Source organism: Meriones unguiculatus, chromosome 16 (genome assembly GCF_030254825.1).
Source record: "Meriones unguiculatus strain TT.TT164.6M chromosome 16, Bangor_MerUng_6.1, whole genome shotgun sequence".
Taxonomy (NCBI): Eukaryota; Metazoa; Chordata; class Mammalia; order Rodentia; family Muridae; genus Meriones; species Meriones unguiculatus.
In genome coordinates this window covers 6,070,511-6,094,625 of record NC_083363.1, presented here as the reverse complement: position 1 = coordinate 6,094,625, position 24,115 = coordinate 6,070,511, and the positions used below count along the sequence as shown (strand labels likewise).

Sequence of the window (24,115 nt, the reverse complement as noted above, 5' to 3'; positions counted from 1 at the left end):
AGTTACTAGGCATAGCTCCTGCCCCAGGCAGGCTGGCTCCAATCCGTAGCGCGTGGCTCCATGTGACCCAAGAAAAGATGCAGAGAAGGGATGTGTTCCAAAAGCAGGACATCTCCGTGACGTTCCCAGCCACCCACAACGGTTCTAGTCCGTGTAGCTGCTTGAGTCATCCCGCTGCTTCCTGTGGGGTAAAACTGCTAGCTAAGGGGTTCTCTTCCTTCACAGCAAAACCACCCCAGCCCCGCCTCGAGAGGTACTGTGAACCAAGACCACCTGGGTCCAGGAGATCTTTCCCAGCTGTCGCAGAGCCTGAGGTTCAGGAAACTTGGGGGCTCATCAGGGAAACAGTAAAGGGGGCTCAAAGACCTGGGTTCAATCCCCAGAAGAAGTGAAAACAATGAGTATAAAATTAAGTGAATTTAAAGGTGACTATGAGGAATGAAAATAACTCACAAATTACAGTTTTGAAAAATACTGACAAATACCCAAACGGAGGAAAAGCTGAAGAGCAGCCAGGGCACGGTAGGTTCCACACATGCACAATGCTACTGGGTCCTGTCTGCCCGACCGTGTCCTCCCATGAAGCTCCTGACTTCTGCTGTGGCTGGGCTCAGTTCAGAACCTGTGAGCCTCTGGCACCCTGCTAAGCCATGTGTTAAAATGCTGTGCGTGTTGGGGGAGGGGGCCCCTGTCCCTGAACACCCTTTCCAGTGGGCCTGTGGTGTAGCACTCACTGGGCAGCAGGCAGCCTGACCAAAACGGACTCTGCTGAACCCTGGCTCTTGGCTCTGCCTCCCAAGGCCTGGCTAGGCGCTTCCTGCAGGGCCCCACGGTCATGCCTCTGCTTTTGGTCAGAGCCTTGTTTGGAAGATGTAGGTGTCAGGAGCATTTCTACACAATACATGCACACACAAAATCCTGGGATGGTGGCTACACTGTTACAGTTTCACCTGCACATCTGGGCGGTTTAACACAGGTGGGCAAGTCTTTGCAAAGGGCCGGCGTTATCAGCCCTGTCCATACAGGCCTGAGCTTCGAGGCCAGTGACTGAAATGTCCTGCCACAGGTGCTTGCCACATACGGGGAACTAGCCGTTGTATGTGCACAGGGAAAGGAAGGTGGGGGCTGGCCCCAGTGTGGGCCAGGGGAGACCTTTGGCTCCTGGTCACAGCAGCTTGGCCAAGAAGGCAGGTAAGTGCTGGCAGGCAGCAGAGAGCACGATGCCCCCCCCCCAGGCCTGGCTTCATCCTGGGGGTTCTTAGCTGCAGATGCATCTGGAGCCGAAGCAGGGCTGTTGCTTCTCTGCTTCCGCTGCTCCCCTGCTTCCTCCTCCTGCAGTTCTCTGCAAAGTGTTTGCTCTCTCAATGCTAAGTATGAGCCGCTGGCTCTGGGCAGGAGCCCCCAAATCTCACCAGAGCACCAGCATCTGCCCACAGCGGGGTCACTGCATGGGGCCGTCAGGGAGGAATTAGCAACTGTTCTGTCCTACATAATGTTGCGCATGTATTTCAGGATCTGAGACCTTCCCCCAGAACCCTGGACTGAAGGACCACGGCTTCTGTCTGCCTGCCTGCTCCTCCTCCCTAGAGCCTCCCTAGGCAGGCAGCTGTGAGGGGATGGGAGGAAAGGCACCTTTCAGCACTGCACACTCTCCCTGGGTCTCTACTATGGGGCTGGGGGGAGGGGCTTCTCATAGCTCCCCAGGTTCTTCTCTCCCTGTGCCCATCAGAGAGCCTCTGTCCTGGCTTGGCCATGCCCCAGCCACCAAACCAGCCTTTGTTGCTGCCTGCTGACTTGTTCCCTGCCCTTGGCCAAGCACTCTGAACCTCCTGGGCATTTTCTAGTCACCCTCTGGCAACTGTGGGGTGATGGGTTGGGACCAGTCCTCTCTGCCTGATGTAAAACTTTCAAAAACTGTGTGTACCCTGCCTGCCAGAGCCACCACGCTCAGGCTTCCAGCCACCCTGAGGGAGCAGGGAGCGGGCAGCATTCATCCTACTGGCCCTCACCAGTGCTAGACCCAAGTCGCAGGGCCCAGGGCCCAGCCAACCCCTACCTGGGGCCCTGAGAGATGGCCCTAAAAACACATTGCCCCCTGTCCTGAGCCTCCAGGCAGAAAAGCAGCCGCCAGGCCTGGGCACTTATGGGCCAGTCCCCCCTTCCCCAAGTACCAGGTAGAGCAGAGCTGCGGGCAGGGAGGCTCTGCATGCCTTTCCTGGCAGAACCACCAAAATAGACAATCCAAGTGTCTGTACGATTGGTTTAATTTTTTTTTTCAGCAGGAGGAAAAAAAAAAGAATAAAGTTACAAGATTCTTTTAATATTTTCACAATGTTAAACTAAAACTGAGCTCTAGGCTATGTGTAAGTCAATCTAGGACACAAAGGGTTAAATAAGATTTCCTCTTTAAAGATACAAGAATTTCAGCTTCCCTTACATTTAACAAACTTCACAGAACAGACACGGCAGGGAACAAGCCCTTCCTCCCCCTCCCAACTCTCCCGGCAGGAGTGAACCTGGCATGCGCCCCAGCACCCTCCTCCCGGTGCTGAGGAAACCTGAGGGGCTTAGGAAGGGCACTGGCGCCTCACTGAGGATGGCCGTGTGGTGGCCTGAGGGCTCTGGCTTAACAACAGTGGTAAACTGGGCAGACCTGGCCCCTGTGCCCTGGGCTGCCCTAGGGGAGGCGCTGGTCTGGGTCCTGAAGCAAGAATTAAGGCTGGAGATCTGCATTGGGTCCCATCTGGCGGGGGCAGGGCGGGAAGAACATGATTTCCTGTTCGGTATTTTGGATCAAGACACTGTGGTTGCAGAGCCACTGTTCACCTGGAGAGCAGGCCTGGCTCAACTACGCAGAGGTCACTGGGCTAACCTGCTCAGCAGCAGCCAGGCGTGGGCAGCCCCATGTCAAGCCAGAGGCTGAAACAGATGGCACGTTTGTGGCACTCAGACCTGATCCCGGCTTTGAAGGGAATCCCAGATTCTCAGCCCTGCCCACCTGACTGCTCGAGGTTTCTAGCCAGCCTCATGTACCTGCTCCCATCCAGGCTCACGCTGAGAGCCGCCTCCCACCGCAGCCGCCAGCACTCAACACTCTACAGACGGCTGCACCGGGGTCTTGTGCAGCCTGCCGTCTCCCCTCCTGAACCTACCCTGAGGTGGGTGGCCTGGCTGTCTTCAGACTATGGCTGCGGAGAAGCAAGTGGAGGCTCCTGCCAGGAAGGGTAGAGACAGCAGCTTCCCCAGTGCACCCACCGATTCTCGTGGCCACCAAACACCTTTTTAAACTCCAGAAACAGAGATCTGGTTGCCAAGGCCTAGGCACGAGCCTCTGCCACAGAGCTGCCGTGGGCAACACCCTTGCCCTTGGCAAGCTGCAGCCAGTGGGCCACAACCACGGATCCTGTGCAGAAAAGGTGGGGATCGTGCGAGGACTAATCTTGAGTGGATCTAATTTTCAAAGTGAAGTTGTCTCTTCTTGTGTGATGATTTTCCTCCATAAGAATCTGTCCCAAGCCCCCACCTCCAGCATTGAGGGAGAGTGAGGCCACCGCCTAGCCCAGCCGTGTGGCCAGTCTCAGCAGCTTCCTGTGGCCAAGGCACACGTGGCCATCAGGTCCTGCTGGGACCAAGCAAAAGTGAAGAGGTGAAAGGCCGAACATGGAAGAGTTCTGTCAAAGCCGCCCGCGTGGGCTGTGAGGCCTGCGCCTCCTCTGCTGACTCGGTCTGGTCTGGACACTTTCCACTTAAGGCTTTTTGTAAGTTTGACTCCAGCAGTGACAGTATGTGTTGTTTTAAATCCACTAGCCATGCTCAAAAAAAATATTCTTCATGTTTTAATTTTATACAATGGCTAGCAGGCACCTTAGTAACCAGCCAGAAATCAATTTCATCCACCATCAACCCCTAAACTACAGTACCAGGATGGCTGGCTAAAGAAAGGAAACGGCTGGCTGTAGTCTGACGCGTGCCCAGTACAAGGTGTCTGGCTGACTTTGTCCTAAATAAGGCTAACATTAGTGAACTAAGAACAGCGTCGTGTGGTGGCTGTGCCTGGCCTTCAGGAGCACCCCTCCCCGATGCGCTGGCAGGAGCGCCCCACTTTCCGGTCCAGTTTCACCATTTTCATGATGGCTTCCTCGCGGCCGCGGCCCATGTGGTCGAATGTACAGTCATGCTGCTCGGGAAGGCGGTGTAACATACAGAACACGTAGCCTGCAGGGGAGCAGAGGAGACAGATCAGTAGGGGGGCTCACTGGCATCGCCAAGAAAGGGGCACGTGGCGGAGCACACGGGATCAGTGCAAGGCCGCACGCTGCTGAGCACCAGCTCCCTGGTACAGTGAGATCTGCAGCCCTTGCACTGGGCTATGTGTAGGCTCTGGCCTTGCCCCGATGCAGCAGACGGAGAGGGACTCCAGGCTCAGCAGAGAAGCTTGCACCCATGCCAGCTCAGAAGCCCTGGCAAGCTGCAGCAGAGATCAAGTCAGCGCCACAAGCAAATGGGGCTCCTAGCAGAAAACGGGGCCTCCAGCCCTGGAAAGATGATCACAGGAGAGGAAGAACTGCAGAGGCTGTGACCTCATCTCTCGGACAATGCTCCGCCTCCCCGAGAGGACAGAGATGAGGGTGCCCTCGCCCTCCACACTGTGGAGGCAGCTGTAGGGCCAAGGGAGACACTGCTCTGGCACATAAGAGGAAGCCCGAGGACAGAGGACAGGCCTGGGGGGAGGGGGGACGACAGGCAGACAAGGATGCTCTGGGCCTTAGTGGTCAAGACCTTAGCCCGCAGAACAAAGACCTTTCTAAGGGGGGGTCATCTGTCCCCTCCCAGCTCCCCAGTGAACCCCTAGAAAGGCTGAGAGGGATGCGCAGTCCTCTCCTTCAGGATGGGAAGGAGACTCAGAAGAGAACCAACTGCTGGACCGAGTGCTGCCTCCGTCCTCACTGTCCAGCCCTACGGACCCAGACAGACATCAGGCCTTGATGGGCCCAGATGCGTTCCTGGCCTGCGCTCACACCCGCAGCAACTCACAGGGGCCTTCCTCCCAGACGGCTTTCCTTTAAGCTGAGTCAGGGACTAAGCAGGTCTCCATTCCTCTGCAACTATACAATAACAGAAGCCGGAGACCAACAGCTGGAGAGGACAGGCCCTGGGGGTGGAGGATTAGCTCAGCGGCCCCAGGTTTCACATTTAACTTCACCCAGACGATGGTGGAGGGAGAGGTGTGTAGGGAAAAGAGGCGGGGTCTTAACAGACGTATGCCCTTCCCCCTGCCTGGCAGCTGCTTGCTTAGGCTGTGTGTGAGGGCGCATCCATATAGCTCGGGGTGGAGGGCACAACCTGGCCATCCATTGTTGGAGAAACACATTATTAACTGCTTCCCAGGGAGAGCAGGGCAATATGCTTGACTCTAAATTGGGACTGGGTTTAAAGAAAAGAACAGAGATGAAATTTTTGTCTCCTGAGAAGCTGAGCTCCCACTTGGTCGAAAAGCAAAGTTAAGATTAATGAGCTTGTGTGTTACACTTACTGATAAGTTCATTACTCCCAGATATTGGATACCAGGTGTCTGTCTCCTGAAGGGTTCCGCAGCAGAGGCTCACGCAGCCTCACGCACACCCCCACCAAACACGCTAAATCATCTTCCAGGAGCAAAGCCCCTGGGGCGGGGGGGAGCCGATGCCAGGAGGAGGCACTAAGCCCTGGTACATGTTCTGCACATACAGCATGTACAGAAGGGCAGGGGCCCTGCCCGCCGCCTCCTTCAGGACGGTGGGGTGGGGTGGGGTGGGGTGGGGATGGGGGTGACCTCTCCATAGGTAGGAAAACAGCTGGAACTGCTCAGCTTAGCTTAGAGCCAGGTCAGAGCAGATGCAGAGGGCGGAGTTCCAGTGTGGTCCTCGCCCCTCCCCCAGCAAGGGAGACACACTGGCAACCCCTGTTCACTCGGATTCTTTGAGCTGTTCCAGACCCACGGCCCACGCACCTGCCAGACAGCCTGGCTCTGAGGTCTGCACTGGGGAAACCTGCTGAACAGCAGCTGCGCTTCAGGCAGCACAGGGAAGGCGGCAGGCGAAACACAGCGAGGGACCTGGGGACGCCTGGCCACGCCTCGTGGCCACACCGAGGCTGGGTTGTTAGACAGACACAGATTACACGTCATGATCACGCACTGGCCAGCAACTGAACGTTGGTCTAGGTATATCCTGCTCCAGGGTAAGCACGGACTGCGAGGGACTAGGGGGTGGAGATGACTCACAGGCAGAGCAGCTGGAGTAACAAGTCTCCACCTTCACTTCTTAGCAGCACAGACCTGTTCCCAGAAGCTGGTGCAGGGATCGTGGACTGCACTCACTGGACAGGGATGTTCTTGAGTGACAAAGGACTCGAGGTCAGCACTGCTGCTGGCTGGGCTAAGCTCAGCACTTCTCTGTGACATACATGATAAGCCAAAAGGCAAGGCAGGAGGCCTGCGAGCTCTGAGAGTCTCAGAATCAGAAGGAGGACAAGACAGTCTTGGATCCTTTCTCGAAAAGGCCACAGAGCAAAGTAGCACGGGAAGACATAGAAACACAAGCAACAGAACTGCAATGGCACTGCTGTTACTCCCAGGACGTCACGGTTCTTTTCCTACTGTTACATGGGCGCTCCACCCTGCTTACACAGCGCCCTTGCTCAGCGGCAGTTTTGAAGGCAACTTGGATGTGCTGGTTCGCCCTCACCACTGTGGAAGCGCTGGACTGGGACTGGCACGGCTGCAGATAATTGAAAGGATGCTCACTCCACAGAAGAGAGGGAGGCTCAGACATCCCCGCCCCACGCATGGCCTGAGAAGACCCCTTCACCTCAGGAGACAGCAATAGGAAGATGAGTGGCCATATCATGGCAGGGTCTGCCCGGGCCTGCAACTGTGGACAGCGTGAGAGGAAGGGAGGAATCAGAGGCCTGGGGCATATACAGACATTTCCATCTACAAAGATGCTTGCAAAGAGGAGAGACAGCAGAGGCCATCAGCTGACTCATCCTGAACACAGCAGTGGAGGAAATGGGGCTGGAGTGAAAGCTCAGTGGTTATAAAAGCACATACAACTTCGCCAAAAGAGGACCTGCAAGCAGGTTCCCCAGCAGCAAGCACGCAGCTCCTAAGTGTCCACAGCCCCCGATCCAGGGCATCCAGTACCCTCTTCTCACCTCCACACCACCAGGCACACATGTGGTGTGCACAGACATGTAAGCAATATACTCACACATAAAATTCTACAAGTGGAAGCAGAAGCCAATGGAAGTCCAGCAGAGGCCTAACACACCTGGATTCAGACACAGAACACATGGCTCTAGCCAGCCACATGTTACAGCTGTGAAACGATGTGACTGAGGTATAAAGATGCTTCTGGTAGGAAGCACACTTCTGCTCTCTCCCTAGCCTCTTGTGCAGGTGCTCTCAGCTGTAGCTGAGGTTCACAGGAGGCGCACGTTCTGAACTTGGGCACTGGGAGAGGCCATGCCCGGACGCCACAGCATGCAGACACGCCATGGTGCCCAGGACCTTGCTGTAAGCACCCCTAAAGAAGGGGCAGTACTCCCTGTTTTGCTCCTGCTCAAAGACTGACAACTATCACTGCGCAAGGGGCACCGGTGACTGTCACCCACCCCAGTGTGGAGGTGGCCTGAGGAAGAACAGGCAGCACCTCACAGTTGCCTTGTCTCAGACCACAGGAAGGCCACGACGACGGGGGCAGGCATCATCTCTCTCCACCCAAGGATCTGAGCAGGGGTCCGTGCTTTCTTTTTCTGTGAAAAAGGGAGGGCAGCAGCACAGCCCACGTTCCCGGTATTTGCATTGAGCCCACGCCTGGCAGAAATGCTGCCTACTGGCTTCCCTGTGGAGTAAAGTGCACTAAAGTCGGCTGAACCAGGCAGCTCTGGACTCGGGTTTTAGTCAGACACTTGCTTTCCTGAAGATCTACCACTTGGAAGCCCCCGCATGCTGTTTCAATAAAGGCCGAGACAGGACAAGGCTCGACCCAGAGGCTCAGTGTTTCTTCCTCACTTTTACACTTCCCAACTCAGCTGAATTTCAAAATTTTAAAGGTTCAAGCAAACCTTACAAAGGCTGACAAACCTGAGGACTGAGGCACGCGAAAGGCTCTGCTGCTGTGTAAGATGACAGCAGAGCACACGCTCACCAGCCCCGTGGTCAGGCTTAGTCCAGTTCTCGGGTAAGTCAGCTTTACAGAGGCACCAGCAAGCAGATCCCATGCAGACCCCTTAAAGCTTGATGAGGGCCAAACTGTAGCAGTAGGGGTCAAATACAACATTTAAAGTGTCATTTTAAATTAACAGCACTGGGAATGTAGCCTCCCCCCACATCCCACCCTCTCACGGTATAAAATCAGGCATGGTGGCACATGCCTATAATTCCATTAACTGGGAAGGTAGAAGAGGATCACAAGTTCAAGGTCATCCTTGGCTACAGAGTAAGTACAAGATCAGCCTGGGCTACAGGTGACCTGTCTCAATCAAAACAAAGTAAACATCCCGACTTCTGTATCTCAAATGACCAGGAAGCTCCTTGGAAAAACAAATCCCATTTTCCAGCAAGGAAGTTTCCTTTTTCCCCCTTTCTTTTTTAAAGTTTATTTTTATTTTATGTGCATTGATGTTATACCTGCATGCATTATATCTGTGTAAGGGTGTCTGGTCTTGGAGTTGCAGACAGTTGTGAGCTGCCGTGTGGGTGCTGGGATTTAAACCTGGGTCCTTTGGGAAAACAGTCACTGCTCTGAACCGCTGAGGCTTCTCTCCAGCCTCAGGACGGCTCACACGCCCCAGCTCATTTGTAAGGGAGCATTAGGAACATCAAGCAGCACAGCAATGCTTGTTGGAAAGCATTAGCCCCTTACAGTCCACCAGCAGAAACCCCTAGATTACACCACAGCCACTGAGCCAATGCCCAAGGCAGAATCTGTAGCTGAAATGTATTAAAGGGTCTCAATGCATTCATTTCGTCAGGCCCTGGCACACAGAGAGCAGCTGCAAGTGTTTGGGGGAATGGAACATGTCTGCTTTACATTCTCCTCCACCCCTGGCTTCACATGCTAGAGGGAAAGTCATTATCCAAGAACCAGAACTGGGTTTTTTTGGGTTCAGCTCAGTGAGCTGGGCCTGTGCTCTGCTGCAGAAGAAAAGTATTGGGTAGTCAGAGGTCAGCTGCCCAGGGCCCTGGAACCAAAGACATGGTGGATCACCAAGCAGGCCTCCTTGGCCTATCTTCTGAAGGGAAGGAGGAGTTGCAATTTAGAAAAGCCAACAACAGCTCCTAGAAGTCAGTAAAGGTGCTGAACCAACCAGGAGATTCTAGCGCAGACGCACACACCCGTTTCCCCCAAATCAAACACCAAAACATACAAATGCTAAGTGGGCAACAGAAGTCAGCTCGAGGAAGGGGTGACAGAAGCCTGAACTCCAAACAGGTGTGTGCACTGGTGGGCGGGAACCTCCACAGCAGATTCATCTCAGCCAGCAATGAAAGTCCACTGTGCCACAGAGCAGCTTCATTTCAAAACAAGCCCCACCCTGCTGGTGGCCTTCACTCCTGTTTCTCCACAGCCCCAGTCATGCAAACGTCCCCAACCTCTCTGCCCTGTCTCAGCAGTGTCCACTGTCATCCCCTGGGGACCCACACTTTACCTTACCTTCTGCCCCTGACCATTCACTCTGACCTTCAACAAATACAACCTGCTGTCTTGAGGGGAGGGGAGCACAACGCCCAACCCATGAAGAATCCTGAAGCTTGTGAGGCTCTGCTCAAGCCAGCTCATGAGCCCCATGAACAGGGAGAAGGAGCTGCTGGGCTCAGCCAGAGAGGTGAACATTTATTGACAGGAAATGGCTCAAGTAAATTTCTGCTGCAGGAAGTTCTCCAAACCCTTTAGGAGCTAAAGATGTTAACCACTGGAAGCTAGAGAACTTCTTGGGCCACAATCCCCAAGGAAGCACCCACATTTCTAGTTGTTTCTTCCCTCACTGAGGCCTCTATCTGGACCTGACGTGGAGTAATGTGGGCTGCCAAGAAACCTACCTCTTTTCAGCAGGCCTCAGTATGTATGATGGTCTCTTTCTGAATCCCCTTGTTCTCTAAGAGACAACACTTCCACAAGGCCAGCCCAGACCAAAGAGGAACCATCCTGGGCTCAGAGGTGCTCAGCTGCCAGGCTCCTGCCACATGGCTCCCAGAGAACTGACCCTGACAGCCATCCCTGGAAGCACCTTTGCAAGCAAGAACAGCTCATCTCTGGTTCTTGATGATGTCCATGTGGCAATGAAGTCAGAGGGCATCAGACTGAAGAGGTCACACCCCTCCCCTCTCTGGAGCACCTACCTCCAGCTCTCCCCAACCACGAACTTGGTCACCTTCCTGGACACCTTCCTGATCCTGGGTTCTGTCAGGGTGACATTAAGAGTGTATTTTGGGGGCTGGAGAGATGGCTCAGTGGTTAACAGTGCTGTCTGCTCTTCCAAAGGACCTGGGTTCAATTCCCAGCACCCACACAGCAGCTCACAACTGTCTGTAACAGATCCGATACCTTTACCCTAATACATATAAAAATAAAAAAAGAGTGTGTTTGGGGGTCCAGCTGCTGTTCTTACCATAGTGTGGCTGACACTGTCCCCAGGACTTCTCACAGTGGCTTATCCCCCTGTCCTCAGAGCTGAGGCACGGCTGCCTGGCTCTGACAGTCTCTGCCCACCTGTCCTCACTTCTCGAGGGTACCTTCTCTTCCCCAACAAATCTGTTTTCACAGACTGCTGATGCATGCTAAGTGACCAGCCCAGTAGAGATTCCTGTTGAGAAAGTGCAAATTGCAGAGAAGCCTCATTTGAATATATAAAGCCAACCCAGGAGACCTGGAAAGCATGCAAGTGGTTAGGGCCACCACAGGGACATGAAAACCCTGGAAGGACAACGAGGAGCAGCTTCTCTGTACTGTGTCTGTGCAGACGGAGAAGAGAATCCTCCAAGTCCCAGGCAGAGTGTTTCCAAGTTTGGTCACATATGGAGACTGACATCCGAGATGCTGGGCTGGAGTGGTGAAGGACGCGGGAGAGAGAAAGCGATGGCGCGGCTATTCTGCAACAGTTGTACCCAAGCTGCACCAGCGCCAGGCACTGGCTCTGTGTGCTGCTTTTAAGGTGAAATCTCTCTCCGGGGTGTGTGAGTGAGCGCTTGCACTCTGCTGCCCACTCCTGAAGACTGGGACTTGAGGAGAGAAGCTAGCCTCCTGGCCCCTCATGCGTATTTAACTAAGACACAGTGCACGTCTAAAGCCAGACACGCTAGTTAACCCTGTCCTAGTGAAATGACAGCCGCCATTTAGCCTTTCTGTGTACAAGTGCGGCCCTTGCCTGTGACCCCAGCACTTGGGAGGCAGAGGCAGGTGGATCTCTTTTGAGTTCAAGGCCAGCCTGGTCTATAGAATGAGTGCCAAGACTATACAAGACCATGTCTCAACAAAACAAAACGTGCTACCCTCAGAGCCCCACCCCATACATTTGGGGGTCAGGGCTGGAAGGCTCATACACAAGGACACCACACCAAGCAGCTGCAACTTAGATCTGATCAGATCAACCTAGATCTGATCTCATCAACATCTCCGACCTTCAGCTCTCATCTGGGCAACCCCACCACTGACCCGATAGCCAGGTTCGCCTGCTCACGTTTTTCCTCCTAGTTCTCGGGCAGCGCCTCAACTGCTCGGCGCTGGGCACTCACTAAGCCCTCTCCTCAGTCTAAAACTGCACACGCTGACAGTTCGGACACCTCTGTCTGCAGTGCCATACTTCCTATGCTGGAGACTCCTGACACTCTGCTCTGAGTCCCCATGGAGCCTCTTCTCAATAGAGTGCACTCTCTTTTTCCAGATCTGTTGCCATGGAGAGGCAGTTCCCGGGCTGTCAGAACCTCACAGCAGCAAAGGGTAGATTCTTCCTGCCTCCGACCACCAAACTCATCAAGGGAACCCTGGTTGCCTGCCGACTGCACTGCAGCCTTCCAGGGCAGCCCCCATGGTTGGCCCTCACACAGCTGCTCCTAGACACCTAGATACAAGCTCCTCCCACACAAACTTTTGCTCACTCAAGTCTTGGCCTCAGGGCCTCTTCACAGAGAACACCTACATTATCATGGCATGCTTCCATGGCATCTTGGACTACTTCAAACTTGTTACAACTGTAATTTTAAAACTACTTCTGCAACTTTTGTTGTTTTCAGTGCTTGGACAGCATTTGTTTCTTTCAAAGTAAGAGGCTGGACATATGAGGAGAGGTGACAACACACCGTGTTTTCTCAACCTAAGGGACAAACAAAGGCCAACCACGAGTTGTCCTCATTCTCGCCTCTTGGGAACTGCCACCAGCCCAACCTTGGAATCTGTGCTTGTCCATGCTTTGTGACGTCACCCTCTGACCTTTCCACATCACCTAAAAGCCCACAGCAAGGACTCACACAGGCACTTGGCAGAACATTTCCTGTATCACACTTTGGACTCTGCAGGCAGGCTAGCCAACAGGAGACTCACCTGTGATCAGAACCAAACCTTATTCCTCGTAAACCTATGGGACCGACCTAATCTTCCCTGCTTCAGAATGGCAACTATCCACCTAGCTGCAATTCACATTAGATTCCAGATTCCTCTCCTTACTTTCTCCTCATACAGACCTTATTATCCTCATGAGTGGTTTCTTCAGATAACCTCTAAATCATGTCCTGACTATGCCCTTCTCTCAGCTGCATGCAAAGGTTCCATGGCAGGAGCAAGCACAGCATGCTGCGGAGCAGGAACAGTGGGGCTGCAGTTCTGACAGGCCGGCCAGTGGCTCCAACATGGCTTGCTAAAGCCCCTCTCGTATAGCACTTAAGATTTTGAGCCATACAGGCTGACGTTTGGAATAACTGGCCTATGTACTTATTTCATATTTAATTCCCTCTTTAAATATAATAATGGAATATATGAAGATAATAAACTTCACATTGTATAAAACAACAATCACCAAAAAAATCTCTCATCTCACTTTCTGTCACCCGCCCCTAGGGCCAAGCCACCATGGCCACCAGCCTTAAGTATTCTTGAGGGCTGACATGCACCAGCCTTTCTGCTTCTCTACCACAGAGTATTTTAAGAATGTAAATTAGATCGCGTCACTCTTGTGCTTAAAGTCCTCGAAATAATAAACGTGCCAAGGCCACCAAGCCCCAGCTGGGCGCTGCCATCCCCATTCCCCTGCTCTGGGCTCCAGGCTCACCACCGGCTGTCCCGTGCCCAGAATGCCTCCTCCTAGCTGGGCGGCTTCGACTCCCACCCTCATCACTGTTGCTCTATACCTCAGTGATGCTTCTAGGAAGTGACCGAGTGCTCTGTGTACCCGTGTGCTGCACATCTCTCCCAAAAAGCAAGAGCACAGGGCAGAGACTCATTCCATTCTTGCAGAACTCACTGAAGACAGGAAGGAAATAATTCTAGAGCATAACGGGACACAGTGCTAGTGAAGGCGCTCTCCCAGGGTGTGTGGAGGGCACCATTACTGACTGATGTGGGCATGTGTGTGTCTGCACTAACAGGTTTATTTTTCTACTGCTGAAATAACCCGAGCTTCTGCTCACAGATTCACAGGCAGACATGTAAAGATGGTGCAAGAGGCTCCTGACGATCACAAATGAGCTGACAGCAAACACGCAGCCTTCTCACACGCTTCCACTGGTGTTCGCTTCTCCCTCTCCCTGGTATTTTGGTCAGCCACTCCAGATTCAACAGAAAATTAATCTTGGTACAACCGTTGGGCTCCAGGGAAGAGCAATTTAATTGAAGCAAGAGTATTAACATAAATCTGGCCCCTTAACTTGTAAATCTAGAGCCTTTCCTCTCTTCCTGAATAAATGTGTAACTTCGCAGGGCACAAGCACAGAGAAAGATACTGCCCTATGTACTAATGACAAGGACTCACAAGCTTCCCCGTGCTAATTCAGCTGTCCCCTCCCAAGGGCCAGGGCTGACATAGATCAAGTGTGGAGTATCCTGGGATCAAGGAGGAAGAGGCTTGTTGGGCCTCACAAAACTCCAATGGTAGCCAGGTAGCCAGGCTGCCTGTGGGGGTCCACAGAACTTTAACTGGAGCATCCTTTGTCTGCCACTCCAGTACAGCCAAGAACCAGGCAGAAGAGCAGGCATCCTGACAACCAAATACTGAAAAGAAACTTCTGGCTTGTGGAGAGCATTCAACACTGGCACAGACCCACTCCCTGAAGCCCTGCAGGACCTTCCTACAGGACATGTCAGCGTGAGTGAAGCCTCTGAAACACTACAGAACAGCTGAGGTTCACAGGCCAGTCTGACATGTCTTCCAGACACTGTTCAGTCTAGCATGTGCGCAGGCGGTGAGGCCTCTAATCAGACACAAAGGCGGCCCATGTCCTGTGTGACAGAAGGACAGTCTCTGAAAACAGAGTCCAAGGAAGCCAGCCCTGGGTTCCACTCTGCAAAGACCCTGGGAGAAGAGAGAAGAGAACAATGCCTCGCCCACAGTGTAGCTGGGAAATTGCTGTGAGGCAGTTACAGATGCCTGGTTATTTTGAGCATTCCGGTGAATCACAGTAACTCGTTTTCTCTCTGAACTCTGCTTGTTAAGTCCATCTCAGCAGGCCTGAGGTGTGGTAAGGAAACCTTCTTCATCATCAGTCAAAGAGGGGTGCAACTTCTCAGCTGGCCTAGCCCAGACCCCCCTGGACCTTGTAGTCCTGCCCCAGGGACTTGGCTCCCCAGCAGCCTGGCTTTGAGTCTCAGAGACTGAACAGCTGTCCTGTCAACAATACCCAGCACCATGAGAGCCAAAAACCTAAGAACACAGCACACACTGATGGGGCTGAGGCTCATAGGAGACAAACTGGTCTTTAAGATGCTCTCAGGAAGCTGGGCATGGTGGCGCACGCCTTCAATCCCAGCACTTGGGAGGCAGAGGCAGGCAGATCTTTGAGTCCAAGGCCAGCCTGGTCTACAAAGTAAGTTCAAAGAGAGCTAGGGCTACACAGAGAAACCCTGTCTTGAAACCCCATCCCCAAAAGATGCTCTCAGAGAAACAAGTTTCCACTGTTATCACCACAGGACAGTGTTCTGTTTCCTGCTGGCAAACAAGATAGGAAAGCTGAAGTAGTTGCCTTCTTGGAGTCTGTGTCTCTAGGCCTGTGTCACGTAGCTCATCAAGCCCTTGCTCTGCTTAGGTAAAGGTACTTTCCAGAATGAGACGCCACCTTCGCTGACACTGACCATGGAGGGAAGGTGGCACTGAAATCTCACCAGCTAACGAAGGACTCAAGCGCCAGTGCTGGGCCACTGTCGAGCAGGAGAAGGAAAGTGACAGGCACATGGAGCTGAGAGTGTTTACTGGTCTTCTGCACAGAGTGTTTGTGGTCTTTGGTGAGGCTGAGCAGAGGAGGAAAGAAACCACTGCTTCCTGCAGCTAAAGAGCAGTGAGACGCATGGAGGGAAAACAGCTTCAGGTCAAAGAAGCAAAGCAAGAAACCAGCTGCAAAAAAAAAAAAAAAAAATCAATACAATCAAGCCATGTGTAATAAACCAGGGAAACACAGGGCAGTCAATCACACAGGGTACCCTGCGAGGAGGTCCATTTTCATGAGCAGTGAGGAGATGAATCAGTGCTGGGGAAAACAGAACACACCAGTGCCAATGCCTACACTACCCATCACCCAGATGTGCAAAGACAACAAGGAGGGCAACACTATAGACCCTGTCCTCCAGAAATACCTATTTAGATAAGATTTCAAGTGACATACACACGACACAACTTAATAAGAGCATGGGGGAGGTTCAGGAGAACTGGCTCAGTGGTTAAGAGCACTTGCTAGTCTCTTAGAGGACCCAGACCCAGTTCCCAGAACACACACGGTGGCTCACAACCAACCGTAACTCTAGTGTGTCGGGGGAGCCAACAGCCTCTTCTGGTTGCAGTGGGTGCGAGGCACACACACACATAAACACAGTGCCTATGCATACATGTAGGCGAACACTTAAGACACATAAAAATAAATGAATCTTAAAACAAAACAAGACGAAACAAAAAAACAACCCTCAGCACACTGGGGAAACTACAAATACCCCAGTGACTGGTTCTACACAGCAGGCTTCACATATTCACCAACCTCTACACGACTGAAAATATGGACAGCCTGTGCTGCAGTCACCTCTTCAACATTTAGGGTGCCCAGTGAAATAGCTTGGACGAGAGAGACAGGGAGGGAAAGAGAGAAGAAGGGGGGAGAGAGATAGGGAAAGGGATGGGGGGAGAGAGAGATAGGGAAAGGGATGGAGGGAGAGAGAGATAGGGAAAGGGAGGGAGGGAGAGAGAGATAGGGAAAGGGAGGGAGGGAGGGAGGGAGGGAGGGAGGGAGGGAGGGAGGGAGGGAGGGAGGGAGGGAGGGACAGGGACAGAGAAGGCCTGACTCAAATCCCAGGTGTTACCTTAGCATTTCTGACAATTTCAAAGCAGAGTATTCAGTCTAAAAATTGAGGTGCTGGTGTTCTATAATGCCTTTTTAAGAGTAAAACAGACACGACTTAAGTCCTAAATAGGGACAGACATCAATGGCACTATTCTTTACGCCCCACAAGATTCTCAGTCTGTTTCACAGTCCCTGTGTGTCTGCACACTGAGGATGGGGCTGTGCTTCTGAGCCAGGAAGAAGAATAAACATGGTCTCCCGCAGTGCTTACAGTCTGGAAAGAGGGGTGGCCATGTAGGCATATTTTAGCTCTAAAGCCATGTCAACAGAGGCTCACCGTGTTTCTAAAAATGTCTCAGTACCCTCAGGAGGATGGGGTCACCTAATCAAGTAAGGCTGTATTAAAAGGTCAGCTTTGGCGAGGGCTCTGAAATGGAACTGTAGAAACAGCCTGAGCCCACCACCCATTCCAGTGCTTGGCTCAGCCACACTCCAGCACCATTTCTGCAGACCTCAGGGCCTGGGGTGCAGAAAACCTAAGCCACTCAACTTCAGTTGGTGACAGGCAAGCTTGGCAAGGAGGGAGAGGCAGTACAGTGTTCCTGAATGGCAACGAGGGTGGGAACAAGCCATGCCACGCTCTCAGTGCAGATGTACCTGGCCAGGCAGGGGTCTCCCCATGTTGGCAATGTGCCCAGTTGCTGGGTCCTAAGCTCCTTCCCCACTTGCATTCTCAGTAGCAGCAGCTGTGTGAGGCCGAGATAAGAGACAAGTATGGCTGCACACAGCAAGCTATGACCTCACATTTTCTGCCAGCCCAAAGAACCAAAGGTAAAACGCAGTTTGTCTATGAAGTGTACTTTTCCCCAAAGTTAAGAAATTACATAAAATAACTAAAATTAAATAAAGCAGGCAAACTTATCCTATCTGATAGTTTAGTCTTTTCTGACTTTTCTTTTCACCAATAAAAATTCAAGGAGAGAAAAGTACATGCAAATAACTAATGCTAATAATGCCTTTCCAGATCTTACACCTTCAGCCAAATATTGTATCAGGAAACCCCAAAGCTGAGTACTTGCTGGGAGCCTCAAAAATCTATCTGGGGACAGGCCTACCCACTGCCTCATCACAGTGGGCCTGCCTCAACCATTACTGCCAGCAAATTTTCCCCACAAGCAGCAGGTTCACTGGAACTCACTTGGTAATACCAGATAACACACAGCCCAGCAGGGACCATGGGATTATGGACACCACACAGCTCAGACGGGGCTGGGGATATGGGAGCCACACAGTTCAGCACTGTTCATGGGGCTATGACAATGTAGCCCAGGCCCTTGGGAGGTTGGCAGAGAAAAGGGGACAGAGAAAGGGAAGCTGATGTTAAACCAATATTCAAGGAAGCATAACTTGTTCAAGTGAAAGGGAACAGAATTGACCAGCTTCCTAGAAGTTTGCAGAAAACAAAAAGAAAAGTAAAAACTCATATACCAGAAGCAATCTCCAAGTTCACAAATTAAAGGTATTTCGGAGGTGAGACCTTAGAAATGTAGGATCATGCTAGGCCAGGAGGCTGGCCTAACAAATGAACCAAGTCAGTTAGAACTGATACAAAATCTCACTGACCAGTTTTCTACTTAGTTGAAATTTCTAGTAATGGTCTTTAAATTACCTTTATGTTTCTTTCCGGTGACACAGTGAGCTTATTGAGTACAGTGTCTTTGAATGTTTCAGGATTACCTAAAGCAGGGCACCCTTCCAGGAACACGGCTGAGGGGAGCCACAGTGAAGACCATTCGGGAACACTAGTGTATCTACTGGCAGGTACTCAGCCTAGCTGTAAACAACACTAAAGGCCCTGGAAAAGACAGGCCTCTTGTAAAACCTTGTGAATATGCATGTCAGTACTTTGTAAGAAAAATAAATTTATAGCCCATTACAAAGGTATTTCATATATATGCATGTGTGTATCTGCGATGTATGTGTGGGTGTGGAGTGACAGGAAGCTATGTGGTGTATTGTGCTGCAGAGACCCCTTAGGAGTCCTAATTCCTAAGCAAAAATTTGCAGACTGAACTAAATGGGGGTTAAGGAGTCAAAGATACTGGTTTGGCGGAGAGACCAAAAGACCCAAGTAATTCATGAAGACATGCTGGGTCATATGTGGACAGTGGGGCTGGAAGGGGTGACAGGGAGGTGCATCTACTGAGGCTGAGGCCTTTAGCTGAGGGCAAGAAGGGACTCCGCCATGAGCAGTCAACAGCCACACCAAGCGCTAGCGTCCACAGTGTATTGTGGGATGTGGACACCTATCTCCAGGGCACACCTAGCTTCCTCTGCTAAGCCATGTCTTGCACACAGCCCTGACATGCAAGCACCAACACTCAACAGGACAAGGGCAGCATTGGGAAATTCACCCTCAGGTTGTGCTTAATGCTGAAAAGAATGAATTTCAGCTAACGGTGATGAAAGAAAGGCAAGGTAATCAAGTCCAAGTGTGTACTTAGCATTTAATCTAGCAACTACCCGTCTATCTACCGGGAGAGAGGGAGAGGAGAGATAAAGAAAGAAAGAAAGAGAGAGAGAGAGAGAGAGAGAGAGAGAGAGAGAGAGAGAGAGAGAGAGAGAGGAGAACTGGAAGGAAGGTACACGGACTGGAAAGACATGCCACCCATGGGTAGCAACTTGGAAATATAGAACTAACAGGATGCCCAGGCGAGCCAGATACTCCAAGGAAATCAACTGTATTTCCCAAGGGAGCAGCAATCCAAAATTAGACAATGTGGATTTGAAGCACAATATTATCAAAACACACAGGGTCAACTGAACAAAATACATATAGTGAAAAATACAAAATATGGCTAAGAAATTTTTGAAAGACCTAGGTAAATGGAGAGAGAGAGAGACACTGCATTTGTGGGTTGGAAATGGTTAAGATGGCACCTCCGAGCCCTACAGACTCTTCACCCCACCAGCCAGGTCAGCCTGCTGTCAGCTACTTTCTTCCGTAAAACGTGCAAAGTCTGAAAAGTGAAGGGACACATCACTACGATGTCTCAGTCAAAGCACACAGAAGATGCTCTCTGGTCCGAGGAGAAGAAAATCAGTAATACTGGGCGGACAGGCGCCCGCTAGGACAGCTGGAGAGAAGAAGGAAGCACCGAAGGGCACCCAGGGCACGGGGAAGCTAGGACCTAGCGCACTGCTCAACTGCAGACTGGCACAGACACCGAGGGCTGCTGGTGGCGCTCTCAGGACACACTCACCACTCCATGCTGCGTTCCCACCCAATGAAAATTATGTGATATATCATGTCTGTCCACCTCAAGATTTACACAGAAACACTCACTGCCGCTGAGAAACACGGGCTATCTCCTCTCCGTGTGGCATTCTCAGAGGAAGGATAACTAACCAAAAGCAACACAGATGACTCTCAAAGCATGCCACATGCCACAGGCCTAAGACCACATGCTGTGAATCCACTGATATTAAAAGTCTAGATAAAGCAAAACTGCCAACAGAAAGCTAGTCAGTGGTTGGCTAGGGCTAGTGCAGGAAAGTGAAAGGAACTAGAGAGAGAACTGAATCCTTCCAGAATGGTGGCTATAACGCCAAATGGTGATAACAACATAACTTACACAAATTTACTAAAACTCTCCGAACTGCAAACTGAGAGACTTTTATGTAAAATGTTATAGTGTGCTAATTTTTTAAAGCTTTAAAAATTCTATGGACAAAGAATTAGCCAAAATTATTTTACTAGATCAAAACTATAACATATCAGTAGTTCCTTTCAGAATAATCCCCTTTTGTCTATAAGTACTCTGGGCAGGCTGGGTTGTCCAACAAGCTCTGACAAAAGCTCTCATGGCACTATCCCTGTAAGACTAAGACAGCAGCAGCTGCACGCAGCCACTGAGGTGGAAACCTTTGTGTCATGAGATCGGGTGTCAGTAGGGAGGGGACATGGGTAGCAGACATGCTCTGGGTGTTCTGGTGCTTGGTTTGCTTGTGGAGGGGAAGCGCCCAAGTCTGTGCACAGTCTCCACACTGGCTGGCCAAGCACACAAGGCAGGCTGGACCTCTGGGGGGCGGGGGGGGGGGGGAGTGTGCATCTGCTGTGACAGACAAGCAACACAGAGACGTGACTGTTTGGGTTTAGCCCAGAACTTTTACACATTAAAGGGCAAGTGGCTGTTTTGTATGAGCACATCGAGGGTGGGGATGAGCTGCTGCATGGGAACTCACAACTGCAGCATGGGTCCTAGCATGCTTTGCTTCCCTCGTTAGGGGAGTTCCCAATACAGCACGGATACACACTGCTTCTGGAAGTGTGGGAAGACAAACCTTCCTCTTGAGCCATGGGTAACACACACCAGCTGCTAGCTCAGGAGTATGAGAGAAACTTGAGTCTTCATTACTAGACTCAAAAACAGGATCTCCTGCAGGTTGGGTCTCCTCATCACACTGGCCAGATAAGTTCTTGGCTGTGGTGGAGGCCTGTGTGCCTGATTTAGAAAAAGAGGTTAGATTCATGTTGACTATACCCCAGACTACTGTAGGGGTTTGCCATGAGGCAAAGTCCAACCTCCTCAACCCTGAACTGGAACCCCTCTCTTCCTCTGTACTGGCCCCTTGCACTAGATGCCAGTTGTACCTAGGTGCAGACAAAATCTCTGCAACCAACGCTGCCCAAGTGCTTGCTTTTTCCCACCTCTCAGCCACACTTCTCCTTACAGCCTTCACTACAGAAGCCTGTCCAATCTTCCAGGCGGAAAGGAGCCTTTCTGACTCCATCCTCTTAATGCATCTTATAACTTGGTAAAAACTCTAGCAATGGGTTGTCTGGTACGGTTTTTTATGCATGTGCATGCTTTCCTGTCAGGCCTAGCAAATCCCTGCACAGGAAACAGCCTACAGGTCCTTGGAGAAGTAACGGGTGTGGACCTGGGGCGCAGTATAAGACTTGGGCACATCTTGCTATGCTCCTTACCCTCCCTCGCCCTGTCAATGAGGAGCCAGGCTGAAAGAACTTCAATTCGCCCAAATGGGGAACAATGTGAGTAATGAAAAAAATACTTACCACTGACTCATAAGCCAGCAGAAAAGGGTAGAGGGAGGAATCCACAGAAGCCATAGGTAAGAAACAGGAAAAAAGGAGGCCCCACTTGGAGAATGCCAGTGTCACGTGGCACTGTGGAATCAAATCTTTGTGAGCTATCACATAAGACTGGTTCAGGCAAGATTCATGACTAGATGCCAAACCTCACAAACATCTCTGATTTGTTTTTTGAGACAGGGTCTCCCTATGTAGCCTTGGTTGGCCTGGGATTCTCTACATAAGACAAGATCAGCACTGAACTCATAAAGGTCTGCCTGCCTCTGTCTTCAGAGTGCAGGGATTAAACATGTGTGCCAGCATGGTGTCAGCCTCTCATGGACACTTTGATGAAGAGCAGGCTATTAACACATCGTTAAAGTTTTTCCCACATATTGCTTATTAGGTGCCCTAGGGAAGGTAGAGAAGAACGTGGCTTGAGTGTGCAGGTGAATCAAAAAACATCAATGCCAAGAGGCTGATGGACACCAACCCTCCCAGAGTGAAACTCCACGAAAAACACATCACTACCGTGCAGTACTATAGCTAACGGACAAAATGCAACTAAAACCATTAAGAAACAGACCCTAAATGATGCTCTAATTTTAAAACCCATGAAAGCGTGGTGTGTGTGTGTGTGTGTGTGTGTGTGTGTGTGTACACAACTACAACAAAGGGTCCTAACACCTGCTCATGGGTGAGCCCTACACTGGAGGGGAAGCTTTGGAAAAAGAGCATCACCAGAGCAACAGACATACGTGGACCACGGGTGGAGACCCAGGAATAGCACTGGCACGAGCTCCCTGAAGATAACGTGTGCTGCAGTGACTGGCTTTACAGACCAGTGTCTGTCTGTGCTATCAGCAAACAGCCTTCAGGAAGGAAAAGTCATGATCGTCACAACCAGCTCTCAGAAAGCCCCCAGTGGGGGCCCCTGCTGATTTATGCAGATGGGCCCAGAGAACTTTTTTTTTCTCCCCCTGAAGAGCTTCCAAGACTGAGGTGTCCACAGTGCTATATATGGTCACATGGGACTTATTTCACTGAACCTCTGAGAGCAGGCCAGCAAGCATGGTCCAACAAACTGCCCAGCCCTAGTTCTCATAGGCAGCACATTGACTCCTTAGTCTATGAGCTCGTAGATCCTATATGTATGTCCCTTATCCCCCACAAAACTTTAGCAAAATGCTTTGAAAAGTCATCTCAATAAACACCTGTCATTTTGCTTTGAAAGTGAATGACAGAGGTAAAATGACCACAGCAGCATGTGAAGACAACACAATGGAGAGGGCCTCACTCTGAAAACAGTCAAGAAAGTGACATTACCACAATGTCATAAAAGCCAGCTGAGTCACCACATACTAAAAACATGCAAAATGTACAAAAGTTCTTACACTGGTGCTTGACATCACAAAACCAAGCTAATGGGTCACAAAACCCAGCATTCCGGTGCTGTGCATAGCCCATGGCCCAGACAGTGGCCAGACTAGAACATCCTCTAGGTGGCCTGAGGAGACAAAACTCCTGCAACAGGAATGATCAAATCTGTCACCCTATCAAGTACAAATGCAACAAGCAAACCTATTCTATGTGACTGTCTCTCTCAAGAGAAGTTGGGCTGTGGAAGGTGCCCCAGGATGTTGGACCATCCCACCCACACCACATGCCCTTTCTAATTGGCACCCAGAAAGATTTCACAGGAAAGGGGTGTTCCTTTGGTACTGTTGACATAAAGGTTATCTAGTCACAGTGAGGCAGACGAGAATTCATCTTCAAAATTCACCTCCTTATTGAAAGCCCAGGAAACATCCTGGCAATTAACAATTCCTATCACCTACAGCTGTCCTATGTGAGAAGGCTCAGAACTCGCCTTACAAATTGCTCTTTTGAAGATCAAAGGGAAGCTGAATGTGTCTGTGTGTGCTCTCGATGAGACTGTAATTTAATGGAATTTTTACAGAAGGCTTTGCTGGCAGTGCTTGGATGACAGCCCCAGGGCGGAGGATTCAGGGGAGCTTGGCCACTCTCCCCTTTAGAGCATCTTCTCTGCCTTTAATTGGCACCTCATTAGAAATTAATGAAAATGACATCTTCTGTTCTTCCTGCTCTAGGCACCGAATGCTACAAAAAGGCCCATCACAATTCATAACACATTCAATTTATATAGCAATGGCTCTTAAGCATTATTTATGAGATGTGAACTTGTCAGCAGTTAATAACCTGTAGAGAATGGAAGGGGAATGGAAGAAAAGATTGCGAACATATACAGAGAAAGATTTTTCCGCAGTGGAGAAGTGTTCTGATTTAAGTTCAACTACGTCGAGTCTTCACTTTCAATAGTATGCTTCCCTTTAACAGCTTCCGGGGCAGTCGGTATCTTCCCACCTCTCCATGGACCCTCACGGAAATCACCACACAGCTCGCCCTTCCCTAGAGGAACTCAAGCAGACAGGACGGAGCAACACAAAGCAGTTCGTCAAAGCCCCGGAGCATCCGCTCACCCCGTT

At 51.0% G+C, this 24,115-nt stretch overlaps 1 protein-coding gene across 2 annotated transcripts in view; it reads right to left on the bottom strand.

Annotated features, from left to right (window-relative positions):
- Nucleotides 1-2,246: 2,246 nt before the first annotated feature.
- Nucleotides 2,247-24,115, bottom strand: part of Zfand3 (zinc finger AN1-type containing 3) — a 212,435-nt gene continuing 190,566 nt past the window's right edge. For both annotated transcript variants that reach the window (XM_021633465.2, XM_060369204.1), the window contains one exon: nt 2,247-4,215. In XM_021633465.2, the coding sequence (XP_021489140.1) occupies nt 4,061-4,215 (155 nt within the window). In that variant the 3' untranslated portion in view covers nt 2,247-4,060. The remainder of the gene's footprint in view (nt 4,216-24,115) is intronic.